This window comes from Octopus sinensis, linkage group LG8 (assembly GCF_006345805.1).
Source record: "Octopus sinensis linkage group LG8, ASM634580v1, whole genome shotgun sequence".
NCBI lineage: Eukaryota > Metazoa > Mollusca > Cephalopoda > Octopoda > Octopodidae > Octopus > Octopus sinensis.
Window position 1 is genome coordinate 63,033,776 of NC_043004.1, and position 19,426 is coordinate 63,053,201.

Sequence of the window (19,426 nt, forward strand, 5' to 3'; positions counted from 1 at the left end):
CCCTTCCACCTCGCTTACCTTCCCCAACCTACCACTTCCTTCATTCAAACGAGCCTACAACCTACGTGACCTACAGTTTCTTCCCTAGCCCTACCTCCCAACCTGACTGGTTCCCCTGTCTCCGCTCACGCTCCTGTACTTGCCCCTACTTCTCCAACAACACCATCCACAGAAGCACCCATCATCGTCCCTATCATATCACCGACTCCTTTTCCTGCACTTCTAACAACGCCATTTACCGCATCTCCTGTTCTTTCTGCCCTTCTCCGTACAACGGTCAAACGGGATGCCGTTTGGTTGACCGGTTTGCGGAATACCTACGAAACATTACACACGGCAATGACATTCCGCTCTCGCGCCATTTGCACTCTGTCGGCCACGCACTACAACGCCTATCTGCTTTCAGACTGGCTTTGCACAGGTGCCATCCGGACTTCCGCCTTCACCGTGAACAAGAATTTCATCTTCTCTCTTCGCTCTTTTGGGCCACATGGTCTCAACTCCCCTCCTCTCGTCTCTTCATCTGACACCTACTACCTCTCTTCACTCCTACCCACCTTCTTTCTTCATTGATAAAAACCTTCGCCTCCGCACACACCACACCACCATACTACCACGCAACCTTACAACACCACACTACCACAAATCCCTCCTCACAGACTAGCATCGACCACAACTCAGCATCCACACCACACACCATCCGCAAACCCAAAAGCCATCTCCCACACACCCACACACAATATTCCCTAATGTCACCACACATACCACTATATTAGTAAACATACGTTACAGACGCACACACTTACACACACACAACCACACACGTCAAAATCACTAGCCCCTATCGACACACACGAACACACAGACACACACACACACACACACAATTACACATTCTCATATATACACACCTACGCACGCGCACCTCGTTTTGGGATCACCAATAATTTATTACCTCCACTTCTTTGAACCTCTTCTTTCAAACTTTTTCTAATCAGTCGCTATGCTTGACCACTAAATCCATATTCTTTTCTCATTCCCGTTCTGTATATTTTCTCTTATTCCTTTCCGTTGAGAAGCGTATGCTCGAAATGTAAAAGACATTTTTCAAACTAATGCACCTTGTTGTTCGTACACTTGTCTTCATCTTTTTTCTATAAATTTTAACTCTCCCTCTCTCTCTCTCTCTCTCTCTCTCTCTCTCTCTCTCTCTCTCTCTCTCTCTCTCTCTCTCTCTCTCTCTCTCTCTCTCTCTCTCTCTCTCTCTCTCTCTCTCTCTCTCTCTCTGTCTTTATATATATATATAAAATCAAAATAAGCAATTGGATATCAAGAGGTGATGGAGTACGACCGCTTCAACCGGCTCTATTTAATTGAACAATGCAATCATAACATCAATTTAATTGCAGGGCTATTCTCAGCTGCATAAATCAATTTTTAATCAGTTGGACACATTAATATAATTTTTACTCAAATTCTCTAATAGAGCAAGAAGAGGGGAAATGTGTATGTTGCTACTAATGTAGCTTAGAATATACGGTTAATATAGGGCGTTACGATTATCAGAAAATCAAAAAATAAATGTGTGTAATAGGTGTAAAACAACTTCCTATGAACGAATATGAAAGAAAAAATTCGCGCACGCGAAAGGGGGGTGGGGGAGAGGCCTCGGAAAATTCACATCGGGAAGTTCCGAAAGCGTCTGAGGGGCTGACCCGGGCACCAAAACAAAAAAAAAAAGTGTAATATGTGTAAAACAACTTGCTCTAAACGAATATGACAAAAAAATGCGCTCTCGCGAAAGAGGGTGGAGGAGAGGCCTCGGAAAATTCATATCGGGAATTTCCGAAAGCGTCTGAACCTGGCACAAAAACAAAAACAAAAACAGCGTAATAGGTGTAAAACAACTTGCTCTAAACGACTATCATGAAAAAAATGCGCGCTCGCGAAAGGGGGGTGGGGGAGAGGCTTCGGAAATTTCACATCTTCAGTCCACGGCCTTTAAACTAAGAAAAAATAGTGTAATTGGTGTAAAACTACTTGTTCTAAACGAGTATCAAGAACACACACTCACACATGAATCATAGACTCCGTATTTTTGTACATATTTCGCAAAAAAAAAAAAAATAAAGAGAAGAAATTCTGGAAAAAGTGAAGAAATGTTGGATCTCATTCCTTGGTTAAAGCTATTTTAAACATTAAATTTATGCTTTTCTTTGAAATAGTTCAGATATATGCAATTCTTCTCACTTATTAAGATGCATTTATCAGAAAAAAAGAGACAGAAAAAATTATTATTTTGTGTCAATCCTTCCCTAATTATCCTTTATTAATTAGTTTTGGCGTGTATTTTTTTCCCAAATTTATTTTTTCACCTTTACAACACTGTTTAGTAAAGCAATTAATTATCTTTATAATTTGCATATTTGACTTATTAATCAAAATTCTCTAGATGTAATATATACTAAGTAATGCATCCTTCATTTATGTGTTCCGTTCTGTATTATGCATGCGTGACTGTTTGTATGTAAGTGTGTTTAACTGTGCACATGAATGTGAATATTAAAGAACATATTTATTTACTATGATTGTTATTTTCAGAACAAATAAATCTTTTGGCTGTTATGTTATTGATGTTATTATTATTGCTAGTTAAAGGGTGGTGACTTGGCTGAATATTTTGAGTCTTGTAGTATGTAGTTGTGTTAGTCAATATTCTGAGTTCAAATCCAACTCATTTCTTTATCATCATTATCGATGGACCACTCAAAGAGGTATGTATACATTATCATTTTCGTAACATAATTTCTGTAGTATTTCAAGATGTTTCTGACACGTATTTTGATTCACATGGCGGAGATCCAACATTTCTTCACTTTTTCCAGAATTTCTTCTCTTTATTTTTTTTTTTTTGCGAAATATGATTTTATGATTCATGTGTGACTGTGTTCTTGATACTCGTTTAGAACAAGTAGTTTTACACCAATTACACTATTTTTTCTTAGTTTAAAGGCCGTGGACGGAAGATGTGAAATTTCCGAAGTCTCTCCCCCACCCCCCTTTCGCGAGCGCGCATTTTTTTCATGATAGTCGTTTAGAGCAAGTTGTTTTACACCTATTACGCTGTTTTTGTTTTTGTTTTTGTGCCCGGTTCAGACGCTTTCGGAAATTCCCGATATAAATTTTCCGAGGCCTCTCCCCCGCCCCTCTTTCGCGAGAGCGCATTTTTTTGTCATATTCGTTTAGAGCAAGTTGTTTTACACATATTACATTATTTTTTTTTTGTTTTGGTGCCCGGGTCAGCCCCTCAGACGCTTTCGGAACTTCCCGATGTGAATTTTCCGAGGCCTCTCCCCCACCCCCCTTTCGCGTGCGCGAATTTTTTTTTTCATATTCGTTCATAGGAAGTTGTTTTACACCTATTACACACATTTTTTTTTTGATTTTCTGATAATCGTAACGCCCTATATTAACCGAATATACTACACTTTTAAGAACTATATGAAGTTTGTTAGGGTCATAGCATGTAAAGGGTTGCAGTTCATTTTTAATTGGCTAGTCTTTTTTTAATCAACAACCAAATCTAAGACTAAAGGACAGTGTCTGTTTAGAACGGATAGACGGAGTGAGATGACAGTTTATATTTAGGTATGGTCATAAATATTGTCAGGATTTTAAGAAATGCATAAATAGTTCTCTATAAAGGAGGCTGGTTATAGGAAGACCCTAAATCAAGATGTTAATTGCCAGTTAACAGTGCAAGACGCTAATAAAACCTATGATGTTAATACAAAGAAAATTTTCATGGGGTACAATGAAGGATTGTATATAAACAATATTGTTATGTTGTATGAAGATAAAATTTAAGATTACTAAAAATGATATTAGAAGCAGAATAGATAAACTGTGTATATATACCAATTTTCAACATTAGAAAGGGAAGATTACATAGAATTAGTTTGATAGTCATTCTTGTACTTTATTATTTACTTATAAGGTGGTTTCTATAGAGATTGCGCTGTGTATTTACTTATGTAATACTGGGGTGATAAATCATGCTATCTGTATAGTAATTATCAGAAAAACGTCGGGAAAATAAGTCGTGCACAGGTACATACACGTATTTAACTATGTGAACACATGCAAATATACACAAGTATTTGTAATTTATTATGGGTATGTTATAATCAACTCTTCTAGACTTAAGTAACTAGAAACTTTATATTTCTCTTTAAGAATATTAATAATTTGAAAGAGATAAGAGGTTAATAGGTAAAGGTATCAAAATAAGAAAACAGAATAATAAGAAATTATAGAGAATAGTAAGAAATTTTTTTCCCGTAAGACAATTATAAAATCATACTCTACTCTCCCCAATATGGGTACCATCATAGCAAAGTTAAATAGGAAGAATTTTAAATTAGCAATAAGTACTAATAATTATAATAATATTAATATCAACACTAACTTAAACTCTTACAATGTGAATAATAATATTAATGGTGACGTAGAATAGAACCAGTGGAACACTGAGGTCCATACTAGCACAGGGACTTCTAGTACGTCTGATGATATTGGGGTGATTATGAATGATACTGCAATTCAAGGATGGAGAGATAGTACCAGATATGAAAATAATACATACAATAGTAGTAGTAGGATTAATATTAATAGTAATATTAATAATAATGATAACGGTATGAATATCAGTAATATTAATAGTAGTAATAGATGTAATTGTAGGGTTAAATCCCACTATCCGTTATTAGGCCAATGTCTAACCAAAAACGTAATCTATAAGTGTACAATCACAACTGTAAATTTGTAACTTTGTATATGTATATTTGTAACTTTGCTGGTAACGTTGTATATGAAGGATGTTCAATAAATATGAAAAAACATGTTAATAACTATTTTTCATCTTTTAGGTTCAAACATAAGGCCAATTGTACGTCCTCATCTAGCAAGATTTGGGAAATGAAGGAAAGCGGAATCGAATTTAGCCTTAAATGGAATTATTACAAGGCAAGCGCAGCCTTACAGAGATAATCAATACGGGTGCGAGCTGTGTTCTATGGGAACTTATGACATTTTTAAGCATAGCAGCAAGAGCAGCCTGGTTAATAATAGATTAGACCTAAGGGTATCATGGGTATCACAGGGTCATCCCTGTATTTAAATATTTTCTAAATTAGAGTTTATAGGTGTTGCACTTGAACCTGGATAAGGGAAATTAATTTCAGTGTAGTATATGATGTGACCTTACCCCCTACTATTATATATTGTAAGTCATATATATTTTCTAATTATTCTCTATACTTTATTATTGTTATTATTATTATTATTTTTTTTTTATGATTTCTTAATTTTATATTTTTACCAATTAACTTCTTATCTCCTATAAGTTATTAATACGTCATCCAGGCATATTGTTTAGAAATCATGGGGATATATATGCTGTCGATGAACAACATACGAGAACAGCTCTGACAGATTCTTTTCCATTGTGCATCAATGAGTAATTTGCAAAGACATGTGTTTATGCTAAAGTATCCACCTATTACACTTGGAACACTAGTAAGAAAGAATGACAAAGAAGCAAGGAATAGTCGAAGGCCATTTGAACGGTCATTTAAATCGGTCATGTTTATGTAGTCATCTGAAAGGCAGGAGCAGTGTATTATTTAAGAATTTTGTTACATGAAGTTTGAAATATTATTCTTCCCTTTCCTGATACGTATCGTCATTTTCAACTCGGAGTGCTTGTGACCCAACGGGTCACGGCATGTAAACTAAGATATATATATATATATATATATATATATATATATATATATATATATATATATATATATATATATATTATATATATATATATACATATTATATATATATATATATATATATATATATCATATTTATATAATAAAAAATAAATAAAAATAATAAATAAATAAATAAATAAATAAATATAAATAATAAATAATAATACATAAATATAAAAATATACATACATATATATATATATGTATATATATATTTAAAATTTATAAGTTTACACTATTTAAATATTTTTTAATTTTTAACTTTTATATTTTTAAATTAATTTTTAACTTTTATATTTTAAAATTAATTTTATGTATTGGCTTATGATTTTCACTGTTTGATTTGCCCAATAGTGGTTTTATCTCTAATTTAATATATATATATATATATATATACGTGCATACACACATGCATGCATACATGCATACATACATACATACATACATACATACATACATACATACATACATACATACATACATGATAAGGAAGTCTAACAACATATGTCTCATATGAAAGTTTGATTCGCTTCTGTTTCAGTCAGTCTCACTGGTATATTTGATCCATATTATTTATATTTAAGGGATTTCCTTATCATTGTCTTACTGGAGGTATTTCAAGAATTTTATGAAAAATTTCCGATTTTACGAAAAGAATATAAAGCAGAAGACACTAATGTGAGTATATTTATCAATGCTGCTGCATAAGTTAATTTATGTATTTAGTCCTGTTTGGCGTCCCCACAAAGAATTTGAGCCATTGTGCCCAAAATATAAAGAATATTAAATATGTATATATTTAGCTGTTTTTAACCTGCAACGAACACAAAATGCTTATCTCAATAAATATCTCAATAAATGAAATGTAGATATAAATGATTTTGCATGTGGCGAAAATGTCTTTTTTCTCAATCGAAGGATTTCGTTACCTAAACTAAACTACGAGACCATTGAAACTCTCGTAAAGAATGTTTTAAGTAAATATCTTCTGATCATAAATTATTCTGTCCAATGTTGGTAAAACACAAATTAGGTACATGTCAGAAGCATCCCCAGTAATACCAATGTGCACACACAGATACACACACACACACGTATACATATACATTTGTTGGAAGCACTCCGTCGGTTACGACGATGAGGGTTCCGGTTGATCCGATCAACGGAACAGCCTGCTCGTGAAATTAACGTGTAAGTAGCTGAGCACTCCAGACACGTGTACCCTTAACGTAGTTCTCGGGGATATTCAACGTGACACAGAGAGTGACAAGGCCGGCCCTTTGAAATACAGGTACAACAGAAACAGGAAGTAAGAGTGAGAGAAAGTTGTGGTGAAAGAGTACAGCAGGGATCACCACCATCCCCTGCCGGAGCCTCGTGGAGCTTTAGGTATTTTCGCTCAATAAACACTCACAACGCCCGGTCTGGGAATCGAAACCGCGATCCTACGACCGCGAGTCCGCTGCTCTAACCACTGGGGCATTGCGCCTCCACTACATATACATACATGCATACACTCAAAAGTATGGAGACGCATATTATTAGACGGGTTTATCTGTGCGGACACTGAAGTGTGTTTCAGACAAGAGTTTTTGTTGAATACTATATAATCATTTAAATGTATCAACAGACATTATTTTGTTTCGAGAAATACGTTTTGATCTATATTTGAGTTGAGTGAGTAAAAAACCAAACTAAAAAGCAAATAAAATATATCTGAGAGTTAGTCGAACTCTTAAAACATTCTCATAGAAGTTTGGCAAAGCGGAAACGTTTAACAAGCAACATTATTGTTTAATGCACCTTAGCTCCTCAAGTGCATCCTCTATTGGACATCAGTACCAGATAGCAATGCGAAACATACGTAAAGCCTAGCGGATTTTTTGCAACTAAATCCTTCTGAGTTGAGATTCCGCAGAGGCCGACTTTGCTTTTTGTTATGTAAACGACTTACTCCTCAAATTGCTGGTCTTTTACTTAAATTGAAAACCAATGCGATGTACTTAATAACATTATGCATACAAATTTTATTTTGATGATTTTGAATACCAGAATCCGATTGCCTTTATTCAGATGAATGGAAAAACCATTTTCGTCTTCCGCGTATAATGCGCATATTGTTTTTTTATTATTAATTTTAGACTATAATATTATTAGTATCCGAAGACTAACTTAATAGATAGGTTCGGCCCTGATAGATTGTCAAAAGGATTGTTTCTTTGACTAACACATACCAAATCATACGATTCTCTTTGTATGCCGACATCTAGATTTAAATGTAATGTGATATCAGTAAATTAAATTATATTCTAAAAAAAATCCCAGGTGAAAAATAGCAGTTGTACGGAGTTGAATTTCTGACATACAATTCCTTTATTCTTGGACTGAAAGAATGCTGTACATAAGTACATTAATTTACTGAATCCTGGTGCCCCTAATTACAATTTACAAATAAATTTTGTACGGAATTATCTTGGTTTTTCAAACTCGTTTCACCACTAATGTAAAGGTGCAGTAGCTATGAAATGTTGTAGCGCCACTTTTAACTGATAGCTATAAACGCATCTTAATCTATGTGTTACACCTTACCGAAGATGATCACTAAATTATAGAAATATTTCTTAGATAACAGTCACTGCTCTCATTTCGGATGTTTGTAAAGTGTGCTATAAGATCGAAGGATGAAATGTGTACTCATTTTTTTTATAGACAACCAGTACCCAGGAGACGATATCACTACGAAGAAAAGAATGTCTGACAACCGTTCACTTATTAAGTGAAATATTGAACTGGATGTATATTGAGAAAGGTTTTGATGAACAGATGAATAAGAAGGTAAATATAATTTGAAATCATTCTATACGTTATATACCTAAATCTCTTCTGTATACTTATTATTACATTAGTTCACACAGCTAGTAAAATAAGTTTAAATCCAATTATTGATAACGTTGCCATCACGAATATATATAAGGTTTGGTGACAGCGCCGTTAAAACAACATAAAACTGAAGAAGCAAGATATTCCGACTATTTTTTTATATACGGAATTAACTGCGCTTTTCATGTTTTTGGGGACGATAAGTAATATACTAGTGAATTAGAATGTTATAAAGAGCGATTAACGCATATCTCAAAGACTCTCTCTCTCTATATATATATATATATATATATATATGTGTGTGTGTGTGTGTGTGTGTGTGTGTGTGTGTGTGTGTGTGTGTGTGTGTGTGTGTGTGTGTGTGTGTTGGTTAGTGACAGCACTCATTAGATTTTAGGCACAGAAACTATTAGGAAACCAGAAACGGCTACGTACAAAATTGACTTCACATTCAGGTAAAACCACCATGAAGGTTTCGTGATTTGGTAGGATACTACCCGACTTATACAAGTTTATCTGTAAGCGGTATAGTGCATCTCGTACGTTTCTGTAGCGTTTTTGCCTAGGTAACATAAACGTTTATGGTATGAGAAACTTTCAGATTAAATTTTTGTCCCCTATTGCATTCTAAAAATGAGTCATATGTATGTATGCGTGCATGTATGCATGCATGTATGTATGCATGAATGTATGCATAAATGTTTGTATGCATGTATCTATGTATGGATGGATGAATGGATGGATGGATTGATGGGTCGATGGATGTAAGCAGAGATGTATGCATGCATATATAATTGCCTAATTACTTGCATTCATACAGATCCTATTCAGATATTTTTACTCTACCTCGTCTTTATTATTCAGGTTATGTCTATAATACACTATCTCATAAAAGCTACGAAATATGTATTATCAGATATTAGCTTATTTGATGAAGAGAGTAAGAACCAAGCTTTTGATAAACTGGAGGTAAGCAAAAACATTTGTACACAGAGTGATATTCTAATTATGTTTGAACAGTTATATATTAGTAAAATCGTATGGTTTGAATGACTCGATCTAGCAAATAAATTGTATAACGGTTGGAGTAGCTAAACAATGAAGAAACATTTATTTTGTTCCTCAATAATTGTACGATAAAATATTTCTATTGTCTAGTATTTAGAAAGTATCATTAGTTTTCTTTTCGCATTTATTCAGTTATCGACACTTTGTTCCTACACACTTGTGTACCCATATTCCGGTACAGGAAAACATGGTATTTTTTGTATGATTAACATATAGTTATATGAGCGTTTCCTTCCTTCCAACCATTGCAGATTCCACCTGAAACTTCAGATTGATAGAATTCCTTTTCAGTTGGTAGGTCAATGTCTCGAATAAAACCCTATTCTAGCCAATACATGTTACAATTGTTACTTTCCAACTAGATATAAATACTTTGAATATTTCGAAATAAATCATGGCTGTGAATGTTCTAAAACATATGAGTGTGATTTATTAACTGTTAGACCATTTGATGAGTACACTGACAAATGCGATGATAAAATAAATGCGGATCTTGGGAGTATATAAGATCAAAGCTAGAATTCACTGTCTCTATGCCACGTATATGCATCTAAGTGTTTCACTTGTTAGTAATTTTAAACCCTTTTTTGTTATTATTTTTCCATAAACTTAAACTTAGTGGATCTTCTCGACACTATGTAGTATATTAGTTTCAATGCATTACGCAAATATAAAGCTTATATGAAAACCTGAATGCAAGGTAATATAAATAGTATTCTGGTGTGCATCAGTTGAACAATAACGACGAAACTAAACGTTTAAAACTGATAAGCATTGCAACGCAATATCTGCTTTAATATGTCGAAATGGAATATGCTCATATGAAAATAAAGAATTAAGTTGAAAATATATCATTTAGCAATAAGTTTTTATGACAATAAAATTTTCGTAATTATGAAAATAGTTGAATAAGCATTTCAATGCAGTTAAGATGCAAATGGGAAATCTGAATCACTATCATTATGAGATTTATGGCAAAACAATAAAACAAATTAGGCTTCGGAACCATATCCGTTAAGCAATAGAAACAATAGCAATATTCAAAATCACATGATAGAATATGTTCATCCAAATAATTCACAATAGACAACAGTTCAAATTTTTACAGTGATTATGAATCAAATTTACAAGGATTAATAAATGACTGGCCAAAAGCAACGGTTCTTAAAATGTGATCAATGTTGAATTCTGTTTAGAAGAAAACATTTTGCATGTGATCAAAAATATAATAAACGTGCGTAAAAATCAACACAACACATAAAACATATCGAAGAGATCATATACAGAAATAAATTATTTAAATGTGTAGGTGGGTGTCTGTCTGCGTAGTGTTATAATGCCTATGTTTACACACACACACACACACACACACACACACAAACACGTATACACATATACGCACACAAGCATATAGAGTGTAGCTTAGGTAAAACGCAGCCATTTCCTACTGATGCACATTTGCTTATTCCATTATTACAATCCCATATGATGTAACCTCACTTGTTCCGGCATATTATTTCAAAATACATAATAAAATCGAGAATTACTGAAATTATGTTTACAGAATAATTGTATACAGGAAGCTGGAAAAATATTTGTGTTATTTATTCACAATTACGCATGTTTGATTTCTAATAGGAATTACAAAGTTTTGCATATTTGATAGACATACAAGGAATTTCTCCACACAGAGATATTAAAGATTACAAATTTCACATTTGGATGGAGGGATTACATTATATTAGTAGTGGACGATTGGCGAAGGAAGAAAAGACAGGTGTATATACACATGCAAACACAAATGTATCTGCCCAGGTAGTAGTTAGCTTTGACTTCATTCGCCTCCTGACCCTTTTGTAGTACTCCTCCTCAATTTTTGTTTTCATTTCAGTAATGTATACTCTATTAGAGACTAATACTCCTAGATACTGATACCTCTTTCCTCCTTTCCATTATGTTAATGTCTGGCCGTCTGATAATTGGATGCGTTCGCTATCAACTAACTGTCTCCTTCTCATAAAGTATATTGCCCACTAATCTATACCAAATTCCATGCTTATATCTTCGCTGAGGTTTCTTACAGTCCGTAGTAAGGAATCTGTCTCTTCTTCAATTTTACTAAAAAGATTCAGATCATCCATGTAGCACAAATGGTTAACATTTCCCTTATTATTTCTGAATTGATACCCTGGCTTTACCTTCCTTAATACTAAACTGAGGGGGATCAAACATAAGACAAATATTAAAAGGGACAACGAGATACTCTGGTAAGTTCCTCGTTTAATATTAAAATACCCTAACTCAGGGAAATGCTAGTCGCCTGACTGGTCATTTCCGGAGTAATGTAATGCCGGGTCTTATGGATGACTCCCAGAAGTACTTTACCTGGCAGTGCTATCGGATAGCTCTGCCGATTTGAAGCATTCTTTACAGGCATGGAAGTGCTGTCATACGAATCTCTCCGATCGTGCGCAGGGCAACGAATCCGTCTTGCATGCACTCGTCCAGTGTCAGTGCATTACTGACTTGTGGAATATTGTCGAACAGATGTTGTCGAGTGTAGGACGGATCCGCTTGTCAGCTGAGTCCATCGTGAAAATCACAACGCCGCTTTCCTTTGCCCGGGAAAGAAATGCATTTTTCCCTGTCTGGTGACTATGGCAAAAGAGGTAGGGTGGTGGATGAGATTGAAAAAAAAACAGAAGACAAATAATTTGGTCTTTGGCCAAGCTTTCATCCACTGTTTCAAAGAGTAGAGAGGGTTATTCTGCGAGAATGGGCCTACTCTGATCTTTTGTTTGTAAACCGGAGGAGCTTGAGATGATGACAGGCGAATGTTGAGCTGTATATAGCAGTTGGGAACGGGCGAGTTCTTCGGTAGTCCCTGTGAGGAAGTCCTCCCTTTTGGGGAATAGTTATTGTTTGTTTTGTTAATTGTTTTTGTTACTTATTGTACACAGATTGTTCAACACCTCACTTGTCCCTTGTATTGTATCATCCCTGTTTGTTTTGGGCGACTTTACATTTCATCCTTCTGGGATCGATAAAATAAGTACCAGTTGAACTCTGGCATCGATGTAATCGACTATCCCCACCTTCCCAAGCTGCCCTTCTGGCAAAAATTGGAATAATAATAATAATAATAATAATAATAATAATAATAATAATAATTATTATTATTATTATTATTATTATTATTATTATTATTATTATTATTATTCTATGTTTGACTTTTGCTTTATATTTGTACAAGTTGGCTCCAAGTCTCACCCAGAGACCTCAAGAGACAACAGGGTTGGAAGTTCATGTTGTTGTTATGCCTAGTGTGCCATATATTGGGGGGGGTGTTGTACTAATGAATGTCTAAAAAAAGTTTTTTTTTTTTGTAAACCGAAAATTATGTCTGTTTTAAACCTTGAGATTACATAGAAAGTATTTTGCGTAGGATATGAGCAGTTCCCATGAGCACTATCTTTTGAATTTGTGCCATTTTGGGGTTTCCTGGTATCTGAGTTAGGTAGCTATCAGCCCCTTTTGCTATCATTCCCAGGGCACCTATGACAACAGGTATTGTTTTAGTCTTCAGGTTCCACATTTTGCTGATTTCTATTTCAAGATCTTTATATTTGCTCAGTTTTTGGTAGGTCTTGACAGATACGTTTATATCGATTGGGACAGTCATATCAATGAGGAAGCATGTTCTTTGTTTGAAGTCTTTCAATATGATGTCTGGCCTATTTGCATCTATCTTTCTGTCAGTTTGAATGGTGAAGTTCCAGAGAAGTGAGATGTGGTCATTTTCAAGCACTGGGGGTGGTTTGTGTTCCCACCAGTTTTTTTTCATGGGGCAGATCCAGGTTTTTGCAGATTACCCAGTGAATATATTGTGCAGCTCTATCGTGCCTGTTGAGATATTCTGTAGGCGCTAGAAGACTGCACTTGGAGACTACATGGTCAATGGTTTCATTTTGTTGCTTGCATACACGACATGTTGGACTGCTTCTGATCTTTAATATGTTGGCCTGGTAGTTTCTTGTTGGTAGGCATTGATCTTGAGCTGCTATGATAAACCCCTCTGTTTCAGATTTTAAGCCAGAGACCATTAGCCATTGATGGGTCAGGGCTTTGTCAACATCTGCATTATTTGCTCTATTTGGGTATTTGCCATAGAGAGGTTTTTCTTGCCATTTATCATTCAGAATATCTAAGGCCGCAGATTTAGCACGGGTTTTCATGCGCTTAGCTTTTTCTGTGCCTGTTTCTTGTATGTCTATCTCTAATTCCGAAATTTGTTGTATTCGGAATTCACTTAGATATTCCTTTGCCTGTTTTGTTACTGAGTATGATGCTTTCTTGTTTTCATGTTTTGAGACAAGTTTTAACATCCAGTCCTCAGAGTTTTTCAGGTAGGTGTCTAGGCCAATTGTAGCAATCTTCATTGTTATTGCCAGTTTTATAAGTCCACGGCCTCCCTCTTTTCTTGGCAGATAAAGTCGTTCTGTATCTGCCTTAGGGTGGTGCATTCTATGCATTGTCAACAGTTTTCGTATTTTTCTGTCAAGATTACATATTTCAGTAATTGACCAGTTAACGATATTGAAACTGTAAGTCACGACTGGTATGGCTAATGCATTGATCGCTTCGATCCTGTTTCTTGCATTCAGCTCTGTCTTGAGTATTGCTCTCACTCTTTGATAGCATTCTCTCCTGATCCTTTCCTTCATCTCTGAATACCTTATTCCGTTCCTTTCAATTACCCCTAGGTACTTGTAGCTCTCCGCTGGGTCTAGTTCTTTTATGACATTCTGCTGGTCGAGGTTAACGTTAGATGTTTCTGTCATTTTTCCTTTGATAAAGGTAGCTTTTGTACATTTATCGAGGCCGAATTGCATTCTGATGTCGTCACTGAATTGTTTGACAATCGTTAGTAAGCCCTTGAGTTGTTGGTCATTTTTTGCAAAGAGCTTTAAATCATCCATGTAAATGAGATGATTTATATTTTTATCAAACATTTTATATCCGTACTGCGCGTCATTGAGCAGTTTTGAGAGAGGTATTAAGGCTAAACAGAAGAGGAGCGGTGAAAGTGAGTCACCCTGGAAAATGCCACATGAGATTTTTACATCACCAGCATTTAGAGATTCATTGCCACTGTTCAAAGTTAGTGTGGTTCTCCATGATCTCATACTTACAGACAAAAAGTTTCGCAGAGCAGGTGCTATCTTATACATTTCTAGGCATTTATTAATCCAGCTATGTGGTAGGCTATCAAAAGCCTTTTTATAGTCTATCCAGGTTATTGATAAGTTTTTGTGTCGTTTGTGACAATCTTCTAAGATCATCTTATTGATGAGTAGTTGATCTTTACAACCGTAGGATCCACGTTTACATCCTTTCTGTTCATTAGGGAATATGCTGCTGTCTGTCAAAAAACTATAGGTATATTCCGTCAGGACAGATGTTAGTGTTTTATACATAGTTGTTAAGCAGGTTATGGGTCTATAGTTTTTGGGTTCATTTGTTTCTTCACTTTTTGGAAGCAGGAATGTTAACCCATTAACTAGCCAAGGAGGCATCCTACTAGGGTGTTACAAAACATCATTGTAAAGTTCTGTTAGCAGTTCATGGCTCTCTGGGAAGGCATTCAACCAAACGTTAGGGATTTTATCCTTTTCTGGAGACTTCCATTTGCTTGACCTCCTGAGAGCAGATCTTATATCTTCTACCTTGACACCCTCCCACTTTTGCCCTTCTAAGGGGTCCAGTTCTTTAGATATTCTATCACTCCAGGGGCCTTTTCGCTGTGTGTTTTTTCATCTGAATCCCTGCACTTCTTCTTTTGATGGTACAGACTTTACAGTAACTGTTGTTTTTCCTATCTTCCTGTAAACATTTTTGGGGTTATTTTTGAACATGTTGTTGTCCCTGAAGAATCTAATACGCTTTTCATACCTCGCTATGCGGGCAGCTTTAGCATATACCTTTTGCTTGATGGTTTCTATGGTGGCATCAATATCAAGTATAGTTTTTATATTATATTTTTTCATTAGTTTTTGGGTTTTTGCAGGTTTGGTAGTCTTATGAACCTTAAGGTTTTTCAAATATTCAATGTCAGATCTAAATAGTTTAATTTGTTGTTGCAAACGCTCTTGCCAAGAAGGCGTTTTGTGGAAATGTTGCCGTTTTCTAATCTTTTCACCACATAGGATCGTTGAGATTTTCGCGGATGCATAGTATAGGTGGTTGAGATCTGTGATATCAACATCATTAGCTGAAATTATATCCTTAAGTGCAAGCCGGATTTTACCAATTATTTTCATGTTTTGGTTAGATTTGCGGATTTTAGGGAGTGTATCACGCTCATCCATGCTGGTTTCTTTAATTTTCAGCCATTCAATCACGATTTGACTTTTTAGCTCATGTAGTTCTGTCGGGTCAATATTTGTGTGACTTTCTTCATCTATTTGATGTTCATCTGTCTTAGTGTTTATGATTGGTTCAGGGCGTATTTCACTTTGCCTATCACTTATACTAACTCTTTCAATCTTTACTTCGTTTTTATTAGCTCTGAGCTGGTCTATAATTATTTCCTCTGTATTATCTTCTCTAGCTGCAGCTTCGTTCATTCTATCCGTTACTGCTTGTCTAATTTGATCAATCTCTACTTCAGTCAGTAATTTTTTTTTATAATGTTTCTTCTGACGTTGGCAAGTTTGTTACTGTCTACGTAGGGTCTTACTTCAGGGTATTTCTGTCTCCAGTTTATGTAGGTTTGTATAGTGTTCGATTTATCTGTGGGGAAATATATGGCATGGCAGAAGGCTGCAAGAACTTCTTTATTATCCTCCCTAGTCCATTTTTCCTTCTTTTTCTTTTGAGTGTTTGGTGACGAGCATGGATGGCCATCTGTTGGAATATCCCAGTTGCGGGGTACGTCCAGCTCCTGTGTGTCGGGAAGATTTGATCCAGTAGCTGATTTTTCAATCAGACTTTGGTTCAATTTTCGGGTACGTGGTCTTTTGTAGTCCGCTCGCCGACCATCGCGGATTGTAGGGTGTTTTGTTGACATTGAAGCATGACGAGCTTCGACTCTTACATTAAGAGACGGATCTGTCAGTTTAGGAATTTCTGCACGTAAACATTGTTCGTAGCGCAGTTTCTTAAGGCTAGCAGATCTGTATTTTTTTGTTGATAGTTTTATCTCCGGGCATAGTTTTCCCTTTTTTTAAAGCTTATGAAAGGTTTACTCTATTATTATTATTATTATTATTATTATTCAGTAGTTTTATTTTTATGGCGTGCTTTCACTTCACTACCGAGCGCAGCTCTGTGTGCCTTGGGTATGTGCTGTGATTTGTTGTGATGCTCTGATGGTTATTGTATGGAAAGTGTTCTGCGTAGGATGTGTGCAGTGCCTAGTAGTGCAATTTTCTGTATGTTATATGTGTTTTTAAGTCCTGGTGTTTTTGTTATGTATTTGTCTGAATATTTTTTTATCATGCCTAATGCACCTACTATGATAGGAATTGTTTCTGTTTTCAGGTTCCACATTCTAGTTATCTCTATTTCCAGGTCTTTGTATTTTGAGAGTTTCTCCATTTCTTTTAGAGACACGTTGTCATCTGCCGGTATTGATACATCAATTAGAAAGCATTTTTTTCTTCATGATCTCTGACAACTATATCTGGTCTGTTGGCCCTAATTTCTCTATCTGTGTGTATCGGCATATCCCAGAGTATGGTTGCTTTCTCGTTTTCTGTGACCTTTTCTGGTGTGTGCCTATACCATCTTTTTTCTGTTGTTATTCCATAATGTTGGCATAGCTTCCAATATATGTAGGTTCCAACTCTGTCATGTCTGTGAATATATTCCTTCTTAGCCAGGACTGGGCAGCTAGAGATAATATGATTTATTGTTTCTTGTCCATCTCCACATATTCTGCAGTTACTTGTAATATTTCTTTTCATTACATGTTTTTGGTAATTTCTGCTGGTGTTGTGCTGCAATTAAAAATCCCTCTGTTTCTGCTTTGAGTCCTGAGCTTCTCAACCATTGCTGGGATTTTTCTTTGTCTATTTCTTCTGCGTTTAGTTTAGTGCAGTATTTACCATGAAGGGGCTTTTCTTGCCATCGTTTTATCATGGCTCGTTGCTGTTCTATTTTTAGTTTGGATTTCATTTGTTTTATAGCTTTTGTTGTTTCTTCATCATCTTCTTCTTCTTCTTTGTGTTTATTAGGTGGTATGATTTCTTGTTTGTATTTGTCATCTTCCTTAAATACTGAGAACAGTTTTTTGTTTTGCTCGTGTTTTGCTGCTATCTGGATCAGTTTTCCTTCCTTCTGAAGTAGGTATTTTTGCAGTCCTATGGTGGTTATTTTATAGTAGTTTCCCAGCTGTATAAGGCCTCTACCACCTTCTATACGTTGTATATATAGTCTTTCTATGTCAGATTTTGGGTGATGCATCCTAGATCCTGTCAGTATTTTTCTTGTTTTCCTATCTATTTTGGACAGTTCATTTCGTGTCCAGTTAAGGATATTGTAGCTGTAACTTATAACTGGGACAGCTAAAGTGTTGATACCTATTATCTTGTTTTTAGCATTGAGCCCTGTTTTTAGTATTGATCTAACTCGTCTATAATATTCTTTTTTTATTTTCTCTTTCATTTGTGTGTGTTGTGTCTTATCTAGTTCATGGATTCCTAAGTATTTGTAAGTTTGGCTTTGGTCTAATTCTTTTATTTCATTGGTTTTATCTAGTGTGATGTTGTTACTCTTAACTAGTTTTCCTCTTTTCAGGGTTACTTTGGCGCATTTTTCTAATCCAAATTTCATATCTATTTCTTTGGTAAATCCATGAACTGTCTTTAATAGTGTTTTCAGCTGTTTGTCATTTGCAGAGTATAGTTTTAGGTCATCCATATATAAAAGGTGGCTGATCGTTTTGCCGTAACATTTATATCCGCATCCAGTTCTATTTAGCATATCAGATAGAGGTGACAGTGCCAAGCAGAAAAGGAGTGGAGAGAGCGTGTCTCCCTGGAATATTCCTCTTCTAATGGGGATGTCTTTGGTTTTCATGAGTCCCTCTTTTGTTTGGAGGTGTAGGACTGTTTGCCATTTATTCATAGAGTGCTCTATTAATTTTATGATTGTTGGTGCTACTTTGTTAATGGCTAGTGTTTCGAGGATCCATGTGTGGGGGATGCTTATTATTATTATTATTATTATTATTATTATTATTATTATTATTATTATTATTATTATTATTACTATTATTTAGTTGAAGATGCCCTGACTCCATTTATATATCGATAGCTATATACTACCAACACTATACAATACTATAACTCGTAACCTCATTGACGCACCTGGTTTATTTCGTCACCCACTAAAATTTTTGAGCTTCTCAATTCTTTACTCTTGTCATTTCCACATATTTGCTATGTAAACATAGAGATACAAAAATCAATGGATTCACTCGATTTCACTTCCCTATTACTTTGCATTATATATCTTGCTTCCCAACATTTTTGTTTCTCTCTCCATCTCTCTCTATTTCCTGCTACTCCCCTTCAATCTCTCTCTTTCCCCCTTTTCTCTCTCGCTCTCTCTGCACATATTACATGTGTATTCATGTGTTGGTTTCATGC

The 19,426-nt window shown here is 35.3% G+C and overlaps 1 protein-coding gene across 2 annotated transcripts in view; it reads left to right on the plus strand.

Annotated features, from left to right (window-relative positions):
- LOC115215142 (membrane metallo-endopeptidase-like 1) overlaps nt 1–19,426 on the plus strand; it is an 86,818-nt gene that overhangs the window by 20,523 nt on the left and 46,869 nt on the right. For both annotated transcript variants that reach the window (XM_036505430.1, XM_036505431.1), the window contains 3 exons: nt 6,410–6,503; nt 8,535–8,660; nt 9,570–9,674. In XM_036505430.1, coding sequence (XP_036361323.1) covers nt 6,410–6,503; nt 8,535–8,660; nt 9,570–9,674 — 325 coding nt within the window. The remainder of the gene's footprint in view (nt 1–6,409; nt 6,504–8,534; nt 8,661–9,569; nt 9,675–19,426) is intronic.